We start from the raw sequence: 20,655 nt of genomic DNA, 5'->3' as shown, positions 1-20,655 counted from the left end.
AAGCTGAGAATGAAAGCTAGGAGACGTAAGGGAAAAGTACTTTTTCTTGCTTCTTGCAAACAAACAATCCAGAGTAATTTACAGAAAGAGGAGCTGCAAACAGACCCACCGTAAAAAGTCAGCAGTGTCAATAGTAATAAATACTTCTTCGTTTTATAGATAAGGTAACATGGTGGTCTATGATTGCAGCACAACCTGACAAAAAAGAACTACTGACCTCTGTTTAGACTGTTATATGCTTAAACATCAGTGTAAAAACTCTCCTTTTAAATGATTTTAACATCCAAGAAGTTTCCTCATTCGTAAATACAGACTCTCCATTCTTCTGTTGCTATATTCATTTAGACCACGTTTTGGTTCCATTCAAATGCATAGAAACTCTTAATTTGTGAATGTATGTACATACATCACTTTGAGAACGGCTGTACTGACTTACACCAAAATCCATTTAGCTCAATACCCTGTTTCAGATAACAGAGAGCAAATACCTAATATTACTCTAACATCAAAAGCTTGGTAGTGGGCTCTAAAATTTGGTAACATTGCAAGCTTTGTTGTTCCATATTAATCTGGCCATATAGCATATGCTGTGTAATTTATGGAACTGATTAAATAACATGCAGTAATAACAAGTAGAAGTTCCCCAAACGACTTCAGTGTATACTTTATGTTAGGTGCATTTCAGGATTATTAAGGGAGACCCTTCTCATTCTACCACATTGTATTTCAAAGCCAGTACATTTCCTGAAACACTCTCATGCCATCCATCGACAAACTGAAGACGATGTAAGCAGTGTCATTAACTCAGTAAACCCTAATTCTGGTGGTTTTAATGTTCAAATCCTTAAAAATTCATTTATTTACTACTGCCATTTTCTAACAAATGAGCCTATTACAAATGTGCCCTTAACAGAGGTGGTCTTGCAAACACTGGAGAGGAAAAACCTGAACATTCTATGTTCAGGTCTGAACATGCCAGATTTCATCATTCATAACTTGAAAAATGCTGAAGTGATTTTCTTTACATTTGGACTGTTTTTCTTTCCTCTATTAAAGCTATAAAACTAGCTAAGTTTAAAGTTTGTAGCTTCAGCTGTTTTTGAATTATGCAAATATTTCACTATTAAATTGATTCTCCATTGTCAAACTGATTTTGCTCAGACTTTCCAAAGATTTCCCTTTGGGCGAAGACTAGTCACAGAATGTATCAGACTTAAAGTAATTTGTTTAAAAACGTTATGAGCAACTCTGTAAAAATGGATAGTTTTCAGAGCAGTTGATTCTGACAAATGATATAGCACACAAATAGATGTGACATATAACGTCAGAATTTGTGATTTTTGGTGTGTTTATGAAAAGCCCCAGCTGCTGAAATCAGGAGACTGGAGATGTTCATCAGCCCTTCCCTTCCTTCCTTGCCTATATATTTTCTTTGGTTACAGAAGAGAGTGTTGAAAAATGAAATGAATGTATCCTGCAAACTCAGGAACCTGGAGTCAAATTCAGAGCGGATGGAGCCAGGTTGTGGTAGTGGGTCCAACAGCCAAGCAATTCCCTCTATGGCCAAAAGGCATCCACACAAGACGTTAACCAATATTATTCCTCAAACAAACTTTCCTCAGTAAGCAAGTTCATCGATGCTATTTTCAGTTGCTACTATCTTTCCCAAGCCATAGTCCTCTTACTGCAAGGCTTCATCAGAGGTGTACCTCTCAGGTTACTCTTTTTTCAGGAGAGTTTTGTTGAAATTCAGCCATTTTGGGGACAGATGTTAGAGACAGTTATAGCATTTGTGTCATCTTGTAGTTCTTACAGTCATTAAGAAGCTCCAATGTCTTTAAATTTTTCAGTAGAAAAATAAACTTTGACGTCAGAGGAAAATGCATCCGAATGGCACGAACGGGAGAACTTCAGGCATTGATCGCATGCTCTGAGAAGCCTTGTTAGAAGCTGACAGTTAATTTAGTCAACATTTAATCTACCACAGTGTCTGTGTGCCAATCCCAAACACTCCTTTCCTTCCCTATAAAACATACTGATCACACTCAGTTTGAATATGAGATTGCCTTTTTCTTGCAATTATTCCTACTGACAGAGAACAGGAAGGAAGGGGAGAGGAAAGGAGCCTTGGGGCTGGAGTACTGTGATGGAGGAGATAAGAACAGACAGCAGAAAAACCCAATGTGCTCCATGATAGAGACATTTTTTCTCTGAAAAAAAACAAATAATTCAGACAGATTAGGAATTTGGACTGATAAATGGGAATGGCTTGGACTGAGATGGCTGATGCAGTTACTTCCTACCATTTTCATGATCTGCTCCAGCTGTGTGGGCCTCTAAGTTGCTTGTCAATCAGTGCCTGAGCAGCCACAGTTCATGGCCTTCTACAGGTGAGCCACCAATGATTTTGGTGGGCATTAAAACAATGGTGGGTGATCAGCAGCAATTCACATACTGATTCAACAACCTTGCTTTAGGGCTAGGACAGATCCCTGAAGGAAGTGGGCTTTTTAGCTGTCTCAGTCTATCAGATACTATGCTCTGAAATTCTTGGTCAACCCTTCTTTTATTTTGGTAACAATCTGTACCTTCCTGCTCTATGCTCTACTCCTCAAGTACTTACTGATACTTCTGTTTTCTGGGAACCTGCAATAATCCTTTTTATCTGCCTCATTTCACAGAATCACAGAATCACAGAATCACAGAATTGTAGGGGTTGGAAGGGATCTCCAGAGATCATCGAGTCCAACCCCCCTGCCAAAGCAGGTTCCCTACAGCAGGTCGCACAGGTAGGCATCCAGGCAGCTCTTGAACATCTCCAGAGAAGGAGACTCCACCACCTCCCTGGGCAGCCTGTTCCAGTGCTCCGTCACCCTCACTGTAAAGAAGTTCTTGTGCACATTTGTGCGGAACTTCCTATGCTGCAGTTTCCAGCCGTTTCCCCTTGTCCTGTCTCCACTCACCACTGAAAACAGTCTGGCCTCGCCATTCTGCCCCCCACACCTTAGATATTTATAGACCTGGATCAGGTCCCCTCTCAGTCTCCTTTTCTCAAGGCTGAACAGACCCAGTTCACTCAGCCTTTCCTCGTAGGAGAGATGCTCCAGGCCCTTCACCATCTTCGTGGCCCTCCGCTGGACTCCCAGGTCACCCAGGACACCCAGGTCCCTCTCCGCAGAGCTCCCCTCCAGCAGGTCATCCCCCAACCTGTACTGGTGCATGGAATTATTCCTCCCCAGATGCAAGACTCTACACTTGCTTTTGTTAAACCTCATCCGGTTTTTTTCTGCCCAGCTCTCCAGCCTATCCAGGTCTTGCTGAATGGCAACACAGCCTTCAGGCGTGTCAGCCAATCCTCCCAACTTCGTATCATCAGCAAACTTGCTGAGGGTGGCCATTATCCCCTCATCAAGGTCATTGATGAAGATGTTGAACACGACCGGACCCAGTACAGACCCCTGAGGAACACCACTGCTTACAGGTCTCCAACCGGACTCTGCACCACCAACAACGACCCTCTGTGCTCTGCCAGTCAGCCAGTTCTCAACCCACCTCACTGTCCACTCATCTATCCCACATTTCCTCAGCTTTGTTATAAGGATGTCGTGGGGGACGGTATCAAATGCCTTGCTGAAATCAAGGTAGACTACATCCACTGCTTTCCCCCTATCCACCCAGCCAGAGACAACATCATAGAAGGCTACCAGGTTGGTCAAGCACGACCTCCCCCTTGTGAACCCGTGCTGACTACTCCTGATAACCTCCTCTTCTTCCAGTTGTCTGGAGATGACATCCAATACAAGCTGTTCCATCACCTTTCCAGGGACAGAGGTGAGGCTGACTGGCCTATAATTGCCTGGGTCTTCCTTCTTGCCTATTTTGAAGACCGGGGTGACGTTGGCTATCTTCCAGTCTTCAGGCACCTCCCCCGTCCTCCAAGACTTCTCAAAGATGACAGAAAGCGGTTCAGCAATCACCTCTGCCAGCTCCCTCAGCACCCGTGGATGAATCCCATCGGGTCCCATGGATTTGTGAACATTGGTGTTGCCTAGGCGCTCTCGGACCACCTCTTCCCTGACCGAAGGGAGGTCTTCCATTCCCAAGATCCTCTCACTAACCTCCAGGGTCCTCTCCTTCCAACCAAAGCTGCACTGAAGTGGATCCCCTCATTATTTCCATTCTCTGGTTATCACTCAACTTGTATGTAACCCACCAAAGAGGTGCACTCCTACTCTTGTAATCCAGCCTTTCTCATCTTAGCCCCATGGCACCCTTGTACAGGACAGTAGGCAGAGGCTGTATTTAACTGAGGAAATAGATGTCTGGTAGGGATGCTCTTACTGTGCTGTCTTTCTCACTGTATAATGCCTAGGTTGAGATAAGTAAGACACTGTTTATTGTGTTTCTTCATAGAACAGTCCAGTCCAAGGCACCTGCTTCTACTCCTAGGGCAACAGTGAAGGCAGGCACTTTCAAAAACTTACTCTTACCCTGTGTATTAGAAAGGGGAAATGAATTTTATACTGGCAACTACTCTGAAATACAGCAAGTCTTTCAAAGACCATTTAGAAACATTTTACACTTTCCACTGAAGGAAAGCACAACAAGACCTAATTGGTGCTGAATTAAGCGTTAATAGTACTCCGTGCCATTGTGTGGTATCATCATATGCTAAATTAAGGGACACATTTTCCTCCTTTCATTATTATTTTAATGTGAAGAGGTGGGAAAAAGATGATCCATACCAAAGGATGGAAGAAGGGGGAAAACAATAACAAATCGGTATCTCTTTTGAGAATTGCCCCACAGGCCAAACATTTTTATGTTCTTAATCATTATTAAATGACTTAACATGACACACAGAGCCTGGCAAATGATTGCATCCTGACATGAGAACGAATTACAAATGAAATGAAAGATCAAGCTGTATTAGAGGACTGCCTCTGGGAAATGAAAATCTTTAATTCTCTTTTATTATTGACATTTATTTGGCTGCCATGAATAACAACATAGCAAAGAGATTCAGCTATGCTCGTGCACCAAATAGCTTATCCCACGGCTCAAAACTGCCTTAACATTTATCATGTTTGCTTTTGTAGCTGACACCATTGCATACACTCCCTATCCATCTTGCATTTATCATGCATATAAAGTGCATTCTCTAATTTAAGTTCACTTAATAGCAAACAAACAGCTAAGATTAGCAAGTGTCATTCCTCAAATAAGCCCCCAGTTGTAAAAATATCAAAGAATGGATTAATGGATTTGTTAACAACTCCAGTTTGAAGAATAAAATAAGTACATAGTGAAAATTAAATAAGAGCACAGGAGGGTTACATGTAAGATTTAGGTTTACTACCACTATTACTATCTCATGTATAAAAACATTTTTACACTGCTATTTTTCAGCCAACTGTACAATACTCCAGTGGAGTGCCTCCATATGGGCCATTCACATAATGCAGTAACATTCTGGAAGCAATGCTTTCATCATTATTCAGCGAGATACACATACAACTCTCAGTGACTGCTTTCTATTGCCTTTAAATCAGTTTGTAGCCAACAAAATACAGGAAGGAGCAAACTATCGGAGAAATCACTCTAACTGCTGCTGAGAATGATCTATACACCAGTGACATACCTACTTAGCGCCTAGCCTTGCAGCCACAGGCTGAAGCAAGTTCTGATTTTGAGGCAAATATTGTATGAGTAAGCACTGGTCCCTCAGGTGAAAAGCTTCCTCAACTTCACTTGATTTCCAAAGGAGGAATTCAACCTTGACTAATAACTTACCTTGTGCAGGAATGAATGACTACAGTGGCTCACCACAGCACATGTTTTTAATAGCTTTATTTAGTCTAGAAGCATAGGTGGACAAAATTAAAGAGACTGTCAAAAGGTAGGCAGTCGTGTTTATAATGCTTAAATCTGTGTGTCGTACATCATCAATTTCGACAGCACAAACTACTTGTATCCCTGCTAGAACACCTTTTTCTCACATATTCCTTTGAGAATAGAAGAGCAGACAGCTGAGAAAAGCTTGAAGTGAGCTTTCTGCTCAAAGCAAAAAAGCCTGGAAATTCACTTAGTACTGGATTTCACTTCCTCCTTTTCACAAATGTTTAAATATACTATACTGTTGCACAGCTGTTCTCAGCAGGCATAGTGTGTTCTTGTTTGCAGCAAAGATGGCTACACAGATAAAATCTCAAGTCATAAAATCTGAGCAAAACCAACTGGATCAATATTTTAGATCTGTGTTATACAGAAGTACTTCACATGTTCAGAACTAAATTCTCAGGCATTCTTGTGAAATATTAACTTCTCAAATTCAGAATCTTAAAACAGTGAGAAGCATAACAGAGATGAGAAACACTCACATCAAAAGGCAAATGCTCTGCCTACCATTTAACAGTTGTAATAGGTAAAACCAGAATTTGTTGTTGCTTAACTGGAATATTTACTGAGCGACAACAAAGATATGAAAAATATACCTGTAGCCATTACAGTGTCGTCTTTCCCCTGGGTAAAGATTACAATTCGCTGCCTTTTAGTGTTCACCTTTGGCAGGGCTTGTGTCTTCCGGGCTATCTCTTTAATGTCTTCAGTCTATTAACAGAGAGAAAGAAAATTCTTGTAACCAGCATATTAGAGCAGTGAAAGCTTGGAACTTTATTAGCAGATCAAAATATTTATTTTCTTATGGCTAGTGAAAAATAGACTTCATTGTTGGTAGAGGAAGATTTTTAAAAAGAATACTTCATTCTACTAAGGGTTTATGTAGTACTCTGAGAACATTGTTTTTAATCTTGATAATGATAGTTCAGCTATTCCAATTGCTACAAAACTGCTAAGCTAACAAAGGAATTACAGCGCATTTCCTAACAAGCAATTAGTGGGTTTAGGTTTTTTTGCTGCAGACTGCATTCTAAAGGAACCTACCATAAAATTAAAAATAAAATTTGCAAGAGAATACTTCAGATAAACTCTGAGCTTGATTTTCATTCAATCTAGCCAAGTTTTTTAGTACTATAATCCCTCTGATTTCAGAAGGATAACAAACACTGTTTCTGTAATCCCCTACAGCAATTGATCTCAACATGTAAACCCACCGCACCCTGCAGCACCTTCAAAGGTGTGGAGCCCAGGTGGACATGCTGTGTGCTCTCTAGCTCTCTGCATCACTGAGATGTAGGGAACGAAAAGGTGGGAGTCACTCAGTGGGGCACAGAACATCCTACAATTTTCTGAAGTGAGGAAAAGCTGCAAAAAATTAAAGAATCTTTGCTTTAAAGGGACTTTGTACACCATAGCACATCTAGCTAGGAACTGAGAACTTAGCATAATGAACCAAACCAGAGATCCATCCAAAGCCTTTGGCAGCAACAAGTTTGAAATGTTTTACTTGATGCAAGAAACTCAACAATAGCACAGCTTGTCACCAGAATATCATCCTTCCTATTCTCATAGTTCAGTTGCTGTATGGTTTGAAACACAACCCTTGCAACCTCTAATTTATTTAGTTTTCAATCTAAGTATTCCTGTTATTAGTAGAAACATTAAAACCTTTTATAATGATCTACGGACGGTTTTGTTCTCAAATTTATCTCAAGTCAGTAGGTTCCACAGATTAAGTTTGGTGTATATATAAACCTATTTCTTGGCATCTTGGATGAAACTAAGACAGATAATTCTCTGTGTTATCTATTGAGCTGCATTTTATTTCTACGTGTGTTAAATAACACCACACAATGTGTGCACTTATGTACATGCAACCACAGTGAAAAGCAGCAGACTTGGTGAGGGCCTAGTGTTGAATATAATATGAAAGCATAACTACACTTTCTGCGTTTTTTGGTCTTCTGTTCCATTATGAAACCCAACTCATTTTAACAGAATCACATAATTAATAGAGTTCACTTATAAAGCTGTCCAGAGTGGTATCAAGTCATTTACCAGAGTTACAATTAATTTGTATTAATAAATAGATTTTATTCCTCCAAAATCAGCATATAGTGTTATTTTTAAAACCAGGTACTGCATGTGCAGTTTTGACTGTGGCTGCCGATTTTCACAAGTGCACTTGTTTTTCATCAACAGCTCAGTTAAGCAGTGTAAGAACTATAATCTACACACCAGCCAGTTACTTGCTGCTTTTTAGCAATCTTGTTGATCACACCATTGACAGCACTTCACCTTTACCATGGACAGAGAACAAGACTGGGCTATGCACTTGCCTATATCCTTTAAAGTGAAAATTATCCAGCTCTTTTGCAATAGTTCTAGCCTCTCTTTTATTTCTCTTCTCTCTGGTAGTTAGTAAGCTCATATAGATTAATACACATTTGTCAAGTACTATAATAATTTGCCCTTTCTTACTGCTCTCTTTAAGTCTTATTTGAATTCTCTCACACTTTTAATCTCCATGTACTGTTACTATACTAACACATTTGTGTTATTTCATCCTCCTGTTCAGACTCTTATCATGAGCTTTCAAAAGGCAACCTCTACTGTTGGAGAAGACTGAGGAACCTTGAACCCCTCAGCAGATGGAGAGCAAACAGAGGCCACCTTAGCCCTAATTCTCAGAAGGCAAGAAGCCCCTTAAAATGCCAGAGAAAATAATTGCAACTGCTGTTCTTTTGTTTTCAAATGTCTTTTTAAGAGGAGATTTGTGAGGAGAGGGTATCAGCTGGTGGCACAAGCTGTTGGATAGGGCATCAGTGGAGAATTACAGCCCTTCAACTTGGTAATTTGTAAGCTTCTGAAGGCTCACCTGCATTCTGACCTACTTGAGGTCTTGACAATTAAGAGGTCCGTGAAATAAAACTGCAATCATGGATACCAAGAAAAACAGGAGAGAGGAGGTTAGTTTTTGCTAACTAAGGAGGAGGAAGCTCCTAATGACTTTATTAAGCATATTTACAGAGGAGCAAAGCAGGCAAAGAAATCAAAGAGTTTGAAGACATTTGCGTAATGTATTTACATGCACTTTAAATTTTAAGAGGAAAGTAGGGAAGCTATAATGGGAAAAAATGACAAGATCAAGAGATGATTCCTTCAGTTTAAGGAAGAACAAAGATGAATTTATATGAGGGAGAGAGGGCTCTAAGGAAAAATACTAGTGAAGAATGATGGTAGAGGGTGAAATAGAGTAGAGTGTAAAAGAAAGATAAATGCATATGTGCTTTTAGGAAGAATTAAAAAAGCAATAGGCATGTAACAGTAGAAGAAAGGTATCTGGTGGAAAGAATTTTTTCAAAAGGTACGAATTTCAAAACAGGCTGGTTTGGAGACTTGTGTCTGCTTACACAGACTTCTGAAGTAACTAATACCATCTTCTAAGAGAATTGACTTGGTGCTCCTAGCCAAAATCACTTTCTATACTGAAATTTTTCAAAGGAAGAGAATAAAATAGTTCATATAGTGAAAGAGCTGGAACTTTAACGTTGGGGAGACTTAACTTTTCCAGTATACATCTTTGCCTTGTCACTGTGTTATATTTTGAAGGCACAACTGCGATGTTTTAGACCAGGTGAATATTTACAACTTAGGACTGCAGCAGTACTGTGTCCTTCAGTTTGCTGTCAGGCAAACGGTATGAAATGCTGTCATCTCCTATTTCTGCTCAGCGTGTACATAATATTGTCAAAGAGCTATAATGAATAATATTTATTCTGTATTGACTCAATACAACCTGCATCTACAGACATGGCTGAACAGTAGGTTTGTGGACTTTAAGGTGCCACAAATTCACAGGATATTTGTGCGTATCTTAGAATACACTTGAGTCTGATTCTGATGGTTGGGCAGGTCTGAGCCTTGTCTCTGAACAGTAATAAAAAAAGACCATCACAGCCATGAACTGAACAAGCATAAATCCACTGAAAACTGTCGACCTGTGCAGTGGATCTCACTGCTTTTAAGACTGAAATTTATCCTAGGGTATCAAAACTCTTTGATTTGGTTCCCTAACCAATATGTACTTCATGGAAAAGCATCATCTTTAACAGGAAAACTTATTTCTGTGGCAGCTCAGATACATCTGCTCCTTTAATTTCATTTTACTTAATCTACATTTATGAGATGCATTTAGTCACATAAACTGTGGAATTAACTGCAAGACAGAAATGGAGATAATATTAAGAAAAAAAAAGGCATCACTGTTCTTCAGTGACAAAGATTTCTGAGGAATTGATTTTTAATTTTTTTTTTTTTTTAAATAAAATAAAACTATTTCCATCTGTAATTCAGATTCAGGTAACAACAACTTCTCATTACTTTTATAGCAAATATCCTCCTGATTTTTGCTCTAGTTACTCCAATTCTTCATTTTACCTTTTTATGCTTTCTTTATGTAAATTACAGAATCCATTTTACAAGAGACCTGATGGATTTTTTTTCGTTTAACTAAGGAAATTAATTGAAGCTATTTAAGTTTTTCCTAAGATACTTTCTTAGCAATGTGATTTTCATTTTTTTGCCTTCACAGCACAATGGGAAAACAACATTGCGGACACTTATCAAATCTTTGTCAGGAAACTTGACGTGAGAGTTGTTGCCAAGCAAGGGGGTAATAAGAGATAAGATCATAATCATTGTGCACTTTACTGATACGCTGTAATCAAATGTGGCAGATTTAGGATGTTCAGAAGGAGCTGTGCTAGAATCTCTAAGCAAGCACTAATGGAAAGGTTAATATGATGGTAGTTAGCAGACACCAGCAACAGCAGTTTGTCACTAGAACTGAATTTAAACCAGGCATATTCAAAGTCTTTAGCTCAAGGGGGCAATAAAAGTATAGAATGGGTAGACTTAATACACTACTTCCTTTCCTTTTTATTGTCTAGCTACCAGAGGGTACCAATAATTTGTTATGCTTCGTAATATATTTGGAGGCATCTGTGAAATTCATTCATTTGATAGAATAAATTGAAAGTGTATTTTTATGCTAACAATACAGATTATACAAATGAAAATTGACAGTGATAAAATGTCTGGATTTCTACAAAGCAGCCGCATGAATTTAGCAAACATAAAATGAAATGGGCCAGCCCACGGCTTTAATATCTAAAACACTGATGGCATTGATGTACCTGCTGGTGTACGGCTCTAAAGAGATCTAAATTGCAGAACAAAAGCTGCCAGTCTTTCTTTTTTTTTTCTTCACAGCCATCCACACACAGAGTGGCACGTTCTTAAAGTGCTGCAGTTTGAATCGCGCGGCTTCTATTATTTATGCAGAATGGGTGTTGAGCAGTCAAACTCCTATCTATTCTTCCCCACCGCAAACAAATCAATTAAGGTGGGTCTTATTCCACTGAAAAAACATGTAACAGGATTTATGTGCATTCGGTTCTGCAATTTAGATTTCAGTGAGATCGCTTACTATCTGTGAAATTAGTACAACTGTTGTCACATTAATTATAGTATTTAAAACCTGCCTATTTGAATTCAGCATTAGAGACCAATAGCTGATAGCTCTCCAGATTGAGTTATCTGAATGTAGCCAATGGGAGGGGCAACGAACAGGCTTAGGCACTCAAATAAATACCTTAGAAAAATGAAATCAAAAGCTCTGAGAATTGCTGTAAAATCAACAGTGTTTACTTCTAGAAAGTAGGGAATTGAGCATTTTTAGAGCACAGATGGAAAGCACCAACTTGAATCTGTTTTGAAACAGAAATTCCACACCACCCCTTCGAAAAGCAGCGTGGTTTACATTAATCAGTACCTACCAATTTTATATACAACCTTTCTACAATTCATTTGCATAATGATAATCCGCATATGGCAGGGTTTAAGTTCTTTAAGCGGTGTTATATTTCTCTATTTAGTCTTCCCTCACCACTGCTGTAGCAGTGAATCCTTGTGGAGTGTAATGCAGCTAATGAGGTAGCTTTTTAACTGAACAAACTGACAGGTCCCATATCTGCAGAGGCAGCTTGAAACCGTGCCCAACCTCTCGGCTTCCCAAGAGGCTTTTCAAAATTCAATAAATAACATCTGTAGGCGATGTTGGGTGCAGACCTAGCAGAGTGCGTCATAACACTGAGCTGGCAGAACAAAGAAACCATGACGACTGCCAAGTTTCCATGGCAACCGCTGCGAGGCTTGGAGAGTATAATAGCACATCAATCATTGTCCAAAAGAACTTCATTATCAGCACGAAAAAAGCCTTTAGGATCTGTTTAGTGTGCAATTGTGGGTTAACTCACCTCAAAGCCTTGCTCTCTAGCAAAAGTGGCAGCTTCCTGAAATAATAAAAAAAGAACAGTTAATTATAAAGTGCTAGATAATGAAGAAATAACACATTTTGAAACTCATTCAGCCAGTTTTCCTTTTACACGATTATCTCAATATCCCCACATACAGTTGTTCTATTCTGATAGTTGCACCCAAAGCTTCCCCCTCCTTCCCGCAGCCCAACAGCAGCACAATGTCAGCACGCTGTTCAAGTTCAAATAAAGAAGGTACAATATATGGTATTTTCCAGGTGAGGAAAGTTACTTCTGGACGCAGGACTTTAAGTAAGAAATCACAATTTCAAATCCAGACAAATATCCTTCAGACACATTCTGAATTGAAATTACAGCGTTATCTCCATTGATGCACTTCATAGGATATGGCTTTTTAAGCCATTTAAAAAAAATCATTTGTCATCTACAGTGCATAAAAAAAACAGGAGTACAAAATGTGTTCAAACCCTTGTGGTGGAATCAGATGAGCATTTTAAAACACTCTGATGTCTTAATCACCGCTTTAGGCAATTTAACTATGTTCTTTTCCTCAAAGAACAGAGGAAACATTAGGGTATCAGAATGTCCTCATTTCTTATTTATATTAATTGGAGCAATTAAAATCTCTTTTGAAATAAAAGCAAGGAGACAGGAGACAACAGCAGTGTTTTTCCCTTATTCACTTTCTACCTCAGCATTGCAAATACAGTTGACAGCGCTCAAAGTCTTTACATTTTAACTTGCAATCTTCCAGATTATCTTTGCCAAGTGACATTAATAGAAGGATAAGACTTGAGCCTGAACAGAGAGCTGATCCAACTAAACAAAAATAACTACCGTACCGCACCATTTAAGGCCAGTGTCCCTATGACAGCTTTAATACTGCAGAAAATACATACTTGTGGATCTATATGATTTGCCAATTTGGGGGCAATCTACGAATCCGAAGTGGGTACAATTGATTATAACAACAGTAACTTGAGGTTAATAAAATGCGATCAGCTGAAAAGTACAACTCCTCAGGCTGCTTTGCTGCAGAAACATAAGGCTGACCGGGTTAGCCTTAGCTGATGTTGACAGAAAAACTGAATCATGGTCCTGACAATTGGGTGCGGGCAAGGTTAGCCACTTTGACAATTTACTTACAATTGAATTCCTTCTTGTACATCACACAGTCAATGACATTTGCTAGCCTGGCTGTCAAGAAGGAGTGTAGGGTTCAAAGATATCATGCAGTGTTTTCCTAAAGCAGCATGTGATTAACAAAGCCTATGCTCATATGAAAAAAGGAGCCTGTGAGCTTCCACTATACAGTGATGCACTTACAATGAACCACAGAACAATCAAGAAAGCCTCAAACGAGACTTGGACACAGAAAAAAATCCCACAAAAAATTAAAATAAGAGGAATAAGAGAGCAATAAGGAGGACAGAGAATAAGAAAATAAACTAACGATTATATACTGCCGCCAAATAACTTCTGTAACCTCAGGATTTTGGTCATGTGAGTGAAATTGGAAGTTGCACTGATCTGTCCTAAGGGATTTCTTTAATGCCCCGAGGCAGCGGGACATTAACATCTGTGTTAAACTATTGTTTGGGCAGGAAACTGGACACCAGTACATTCTTACATCTGTGAAATAAAAGCTATTCCAGTTAAGTAGTACTTCCTTATGTGAGAGACTTTGAGGCGAATTCATCTTAATTTTCTGTTCTGGGGCACCCATGCATAGCAGATGTGGTTTGAAAGACCTAGCTCTTCCACAAGAAAGTACAAACGGATTGCACATTTGGCAAAAAGCATCTTATCTTAGGATTTTCCTGCTGGAGCTTCGTCTTTTAGCCTGGTCTGTTGCCCAGCGACATGAGCAATGGTAGCCAGCACACAATCACAGTTTGACCCCTAATGTGTCTGTATGTGCCAAAGAACAACAGCAATCTTAATTTTCGTCTCTCCTGTCAACCAAACCTCACAACACCTCCTGAGCAGCCTCCTCAGTAAGGAGCCTACAGCTCCCTGAGAATCAGCATCTCCCAGGATTACAGGCCCTGAGAATTAAGGCCCTTCTAGAAAAAAAGGAGAGAAAAGCTCAAAGCACATCTTTAGAGGCTACGGTTTGGTGTTTGCAAAATGGTGAGAAATGTTCTGCAGGCCCTGAATGCAGGACCAGTTCAAAGTAAATTAACCAGATAAAAGCAATGAGGAGCTTTTAGTATCTATTCACAGTAACAGTGAGAACAGGAAACAAGCGGACCCCATCTGTGCAGCCTTAGGGCACCTCATACTGAGCCTCACGTACCTAATAGAGTAGTCAGGTTAAAATCGAAGTGGCTGTAACATGTGGAGACTGCTGGGGTTAGGCGGCCAGCCAGGGTGTTCCCTGATGCAGGTGATAATCAGTATGATAATCACTGTATTTACAGGCTTTCCATTTTATATCTGACATTGGAAATCACGGAGAAGGAGGGATTAAGGAAATAAACAACCTACACAGAAGCATTACTGCTCCCCAGAGAATGCAGCATTTCCATTCATGCATGACATGCGACAACAGCAAAGCAAAACAGCAATAGAACAGAATTTTCTTAGGAAGCTTCATTTCACATCAGGAGTGCTTTTGGTTCTGATAAACTTCAGGTGTTATTCATTAATTACTCAGATTTTCAGATCTATTTGCCATTTGTGTCTATAGTGCATCTCACTTTATAACATCCTCTCCACCACCTTTCTTCATCTAAATACTAAATATATTTTAAACGCTCACACTCCTTTTTTATATAGGCTTTTTATCATCCACAAGTGCACATTTGTTCCTGTACCACCTAAAGCAGAAATGGGATTTGTTAACAGTTATGAAACATTATTTGACTCCTGCCGTTTTGGAAAAAAATAATCCCAAAACATACAGTCACACTGAAGGAAACAGCATACAGTGCCATTTAAAGGAGTAACACCATGTCACCAAAGTCAACACACACCCTCTCCTCACAATAATGAGCAGTTTACACAGGAAAGCAAGATAAAGAGATAACAATAAAAAAGACAACTTCCTCCAGTACTGGTCTTGCTGTTACATTTGACTCTCTTCATTGCTGAAAACTATTCCCTTTTTGCACATATTTTGTTCCCGTTGAAGCTCCAGCATTTAGTAAACAGAACAACCTATAACCTACACTCCAGCCAATTGTAACAGGGCTTGTTAGAATTTGGGGCCCTTTTATCATCAGCAATAGTAGCACCTTGTTCACAAGTAAACCAAAATACCCCCTCTTAACACAGAAACCATTAGCTTCTTTACCATCAGGAATTAACCACTGTGTCAGGAGAATTTTGGGATTATAGAGTTAAGTTGGCTCCATTTCAATAATTGCATGTTCATTTTGTCATAACACGCAGAAGACTCACTATGTATTAATTTTTTGTAGGTAATTAATTTTTTGTAGGTTTTTAATGATAAACTGGCCAAAACATAGCCAAAATGCCAGCAACATGCATATTGGGTTAAATTGCAATGAACAGCATTTAAATTCACATATTTCTGAAATTAGATGACAGAAGACCATTTCAGAAGCATCACCAACAGTATTATCTACAATACACATTTTAACCTTTATACAGAGGAAAGGAGCGCTGTAAACTAAATTTGCATTTCATTGCTGAAATCAACATTATCTCATAAAGAAATGATAAAACAGCAGGACAGCAATGATACCTTTGCACATTGAATGCACTTCCCATAATTACACAAGAACACAAATGCAGGAGATGCTGGAGCTAATTGCATGCCTCCCTCCTTCTTAGCAGAGCAGGCATCTCACAGAATAAACCTATAACTCGTGTGTTACAGCACTGCCCTCTAATTCTCTAACTTTCTTTGACAGCTTCCCATCCTCGCTATTCTCCCACCCTTCCAGATCACGTCCCCAGATTAAAAAAAGAAAGAAAAAAAAAAAAAAAAAAAGGAAATGAAAGAAACAAAAAAACAGGTTTGGATGGAGTTCCCATTCCAGCAACCTTCTTGATTTACCCGAAATAAGCCCCCCAAAAACAAGCCCTGCTCACATTTCCAGGAATACAATCCCCTTTCTCTGCACAACAAATCCATGACTCAGTGTCTTCACCCCATCCCATAAATCAACAAAATCTTAGCCACCACACACTTATACAACATGAATAACTGTAGAGGAAGATGCCTGCACTAAATTAGAGACATCAAGAAAAGCAAGCAACAACAAGAAACAAGCAAATAACAGCAAATAAAAAACAGCAAATGACTATCTGGACCATCCACCGGCTGTTTGCATTTGCTGGAACCATTCCTACTGATGCCAGCCACGTTTGATTACAACCTAAATAGTACCTCTCCCACTACACTTCTTTTTCTGCTGCTATCTGCTAAAAATCTGTCTTTAACATTTCTCTTTTCAGCTTCAGAGGATTGCTGTTGCACAACTTGCTTTTGAAAAGTATGAACAGTTTTCTTCCATTTACTCTGTTTCCTTTAACACATCAAAGGCAATTATATAGCCACTTAGTACTATCAAATCACTGATGAGTTCATCTCTAATCCTGGTATAACTTTTTGTTCTTTGTATTCTCTCTGGCTTTTCTACATCCTGTTGTGTTTGCCGAAACAAAGCGTTAGCAGTTGCACAAATCTTCTCTAACATTCAGACCCTGTTATCTAAATGAAACGGCTGACGACAAAGTAAAATAAGCAAATGAGGAGATAGGGAAGACTCATTCAAGTGATGTACACTGATATCTACAACCTAATTCTGCATAAGATTGACTCAAACAAAAGAGACAGGTGCTGAAGATCTGTGTTTCTGAAATAGATGTTTTTATACGTGATTTCTTAACATAAAGTAAAGCTTTCTAAAACAATTGAAAAGAAATAAAAAATGTTTTTCTCACCATACCACAGACATGAAATTCTTCTTTCATTATAATAAAATGTCAAACACTTGCACTTCTAATTCGGCTTTCCTTAGGCAGACACATTTGTCCTACCTATTACCCTGTTATTTTGTCGCTTTCACACTGTCATCTCTGTTTCTAACAAAGAACTTACAAAACTCTGCTCTCAGAGCTATACTTGTTTCACGAACTCCATAGATCCTGAGAATCTCCAGTCTCAGCAGTATGCTTTGTCCTGTAATTCTGAATACAATCCCTTAAAAGTCATCTTCTTTTGTTAAAAGCTCTCTTATCATGCGAGATTAGTTATTCATCAGCCATACAGTCATGAAGAATACTACTGTCAAGATCACCATAAGCCCTTGCTTTCAGTATTTCTTTCACAAAACACTCACCAAAGTGCAGGAGCTAAGCTAGTTTTTAAGGACATGGACTAATGAGCAGTACCATACCATGTTTTGCACACCTCCAAATCCAGGCCAATTTACACTAAATACAATCCTGGTAATGGCATTTGTCTCAAGGCACAGATATGACAGTGGATTTTCAGTCGCTGCCTTTGGATTGTAACAAAGATGTCACACATTCACTCACTAACATCATGACACCACTCTTTTCTGAATATGCAACAAAAGGCCAAACTTGAGCCATCTCTTGAGACATTCAAGATCAGGCTGGCTGGGGCACTGAGCAACCTGATCTAGATGTAGTTGTCCTCGTTCACTGCAGGGGAGTTGGGCTGGGTGACCTTAAAAGACCCCTTCCAACTTAAACAATTCTATGAGTCCATGAAATAAAGGTGATGTCAAAGCTGGGGTAACAATAGTCATGACATACCTAAGGAATACAAGGCAGAGACTGTTAGACTACTTGACGATCAATTGAAAACATGACTTCAACAAATGGCTGTTACCATTCTGCTATTTGAAAATGAATTGATAGAAAATCTTTAGAATATACTTCCAGCTGAATCTTTAACCTTTACTGCCAGCAGTGCACCTACTGCAGCTTGTGAGAAGTTACACACATTCCTCTTCAATTCAGTGCTAAATAGCTACCAACAGTTACTCAAAATTCTTAGATTGTCCTATCCAGCCTTGCGTGTCATTGTAATCTGATTTAAAAGTCAGCTATCACTGCATTTCACTGTACAGAAGCAGTGCAAGCTCATATGTCTTTATTAAAAGATGGCCATTTATAAAGGCCAAGAGGGGAATGGAATTTATTCTTTTTCCATATCCTCCAGAAATGCTTGCTCCCATATGGGTCGCATGAGACTTTGAGAAACAGGAGTCTAAAGAACCACACAGCATATTTTCTGGAACAAAGGCGTGCCTGATGAAATTTTGCTACTGCTGATAAAGTTTGCGCTATACTTATATATGGATAATGTATATAGGGGATATGTTACAGGAATATAATGCTTCAGTATTATTTTCCTTTGATAAGCACTAATTCTTGATTTGGTCATTAGGATACACCTGTTCACATTTCAGAGAAGATCAATAAAAGCTGGTCACAGAAAGGACAGACTCTGCAGACAGCCTGAGAACCAGCACTGAGAATCAGCAGTATCTGAACAAGTATCTATCCCTCACTGGGTATTACTGAAGAAAGCACAGCTGGCATCAGTTGCATGGGCAGATTATTGTAAAGGAACACCAAGTTTTTTTTTTCCTTTCTTTACTTCTACCATGACTAGTCCCAGATCTGAAAATAGCTTTTTTTTCCACAAAGGATAGCAAAGATATCCTTGCTAAAATATATCCTAAAATATTTTCCCAGCTTGTTTTAGTAATATGAAAGATACTAGCAAATATAACTATACTACCTTCACACTGTAAGTGAAAATATAAATTAATGAAAGTGAAATGAATAATCAGAACAAGTAGAAATGCCATATGGGATTAAAGTTGTAATGTTCAGAGGGGGTGCTGGCATTCTACCAGTGGGTTTTGTCTGAAAAATCAGAGTGTGAAAAGAATGAAGAAAGGAAATGCATTTCTTCTCCTGCTTGGGTTCACACTGGAGCATCTGTTTATACAATTTATATTATATACAATTTGTTAATATTCAAGTTATTTATTCTCCTACTTATGTTATTACCAGAAGTATAGTTCCTGCTAGAATTTTCTATGGAAAAAAATCATCCTGAGTCAGAGTGTAATGCCATAACAAGGTCTGCCACAGCTGCAGCAGTGATATGCCTCTGAGCCATTTTGAAATTTTATGATGGATAAAAAGCTATTACTTATATCTCTACCCTACATCCTTACCTAAAGAACTGAACTGGTTCTGACTGTACATTTCTCTCTCTCTCCTCACAGATTGTAAGCACGAAATTAGTGAACTTCCTTACACCATCTCTTTATACAAATGTGCCTATCACTATCTTAAAAATAAAATGCATCATGATCAGAACAGAGAGACTCCTTCTTTAATCATCACCAAAGGAATAGAACATAATAAAAATGAAAACAAACAATAAAATGAATTTAATAGCTAGAGGATAAGAGCTTTATACACATATAAAAAATAAAAGATATCTGGCATCTTTTGAAGCCTTTAATACTGCACATTATAAGCTCTTTGTACTAACCTTCTGGCTCAAGGATGACAAACAGAAATAAAAGATTGCATCATTTCCAACAAGGCCTTCTGTGATTGCAACCACTCAGAGTAGCCTGAAATCACTGACAAGATATTCTCATCTAGCAATTTCAGTTGAAGAGAATAATCAGATACTGTGCTAAAAGTGCTGGGATACAACAGGACATGTCTATTCTAGCTAGAAGGTTAACACATTTTTAGCAGTAGAATTTAGCTGTTTTCTGTACTTTGTTTTGCATGATGTCATGCACAGACATTTAGAATTAAAACTAAGAATATGGCATTGGAAACTCTATAAAGAATAATCATCACATAACATGCTTCACGTGCTAGACTTGTTAACCTTAGCAAGAAAAAAAGCAGCTGCTCACTGCAATCTCCAGCATTAACGCTAACTTTTAAATAGATATTAATAATATGCATTTTACCCTTCCAATTGAGTTTAACCCAGTTGTCTTATAGCTTCTTATTAGAGTCTGTTGTGCTCTTTCACACTAATTTGATAATGTATTTACCTGTGTTCAACATCCAGATACTCAAGTTTTCCCTTGTATTTCCCATGTTAGCTACTGAGAAGAAAATCCTTGCTCCCAATCTGCACTAGCCGCTCTCTCACAGCATCGTCATTGCATGGAACAGCAACATTGCAATCTGACCACAGGTAGGTCACTGTGGTTCCAAAAGAAGAACGTGCGCTCTAATTCCTGATGTGACTAAGGCACTTTTAGTCAGACAGGTTGCTAATTTCTTGAATCATTAAAAAAAAAAATAATAAAATTGTAGTAGTTATATGTAGCATTTGTCTGCTTCTGACCTATAACTGCTTGAGGATGAGTGCCTTCTTGCTATGCTGGTCCTATTTCTAAAAGAAGCCAACCTGAACCTG

The 20,655-nt window shown here is 38.8% G+C and overlaps 1 protein-coding gene across 2 annotated transcripts in view; it reads right to left on the bottom strand.

The window, feature by feature from the left end:
• The window catches only part of ADK (adenosine kinase), a 267,965-nt gene that overhangs the window by 32,348 nt on the left and 214,962 nt on the right, over positions 1 to 20,655 (bottom strand). For both annotated transcript variants that reach the window (XM_042817993.1, XM_042817994.1), the window contains exons 8-9: positions 12,219 to 12,254; positions 6,495 to 6,609 (exon numbers count right to left, since the gene is read on the bottom strand). In XM_042817993.1, the coding sequence (XP_042673927.1) occupies positions 6,495 to 6,609; positions 12,219 to 12,254 (151 nt within the window). The remainder of the gene's footprint in view (positions 1 to 6,494; positions 6,610 to 12,218; positions 12,255 to 20,655) is intronic.

Source organism: Centrocercus urophasianus, unplaced genomic scaffold, assembly GCF_019232065.1.
Source record: "Centrocercus urophasianus isolate 14NV4802_14NV808 unplaced genomic scaffold, USGS_Curo_1.0 seq_17, whole genome shotgun sequence".
Taxonomy (NCBI): Eukaryota; Metazoa; Chordata; class Aves; order Galliformes; family Phasianidae; genus Centrocercus; species Centrocercus urophasianus.
The sequence above is the reverse complement of the archived record's forward strand: the minus strand, read 5'-3'. Positions and strand labels throughout refer to the sequence as shown.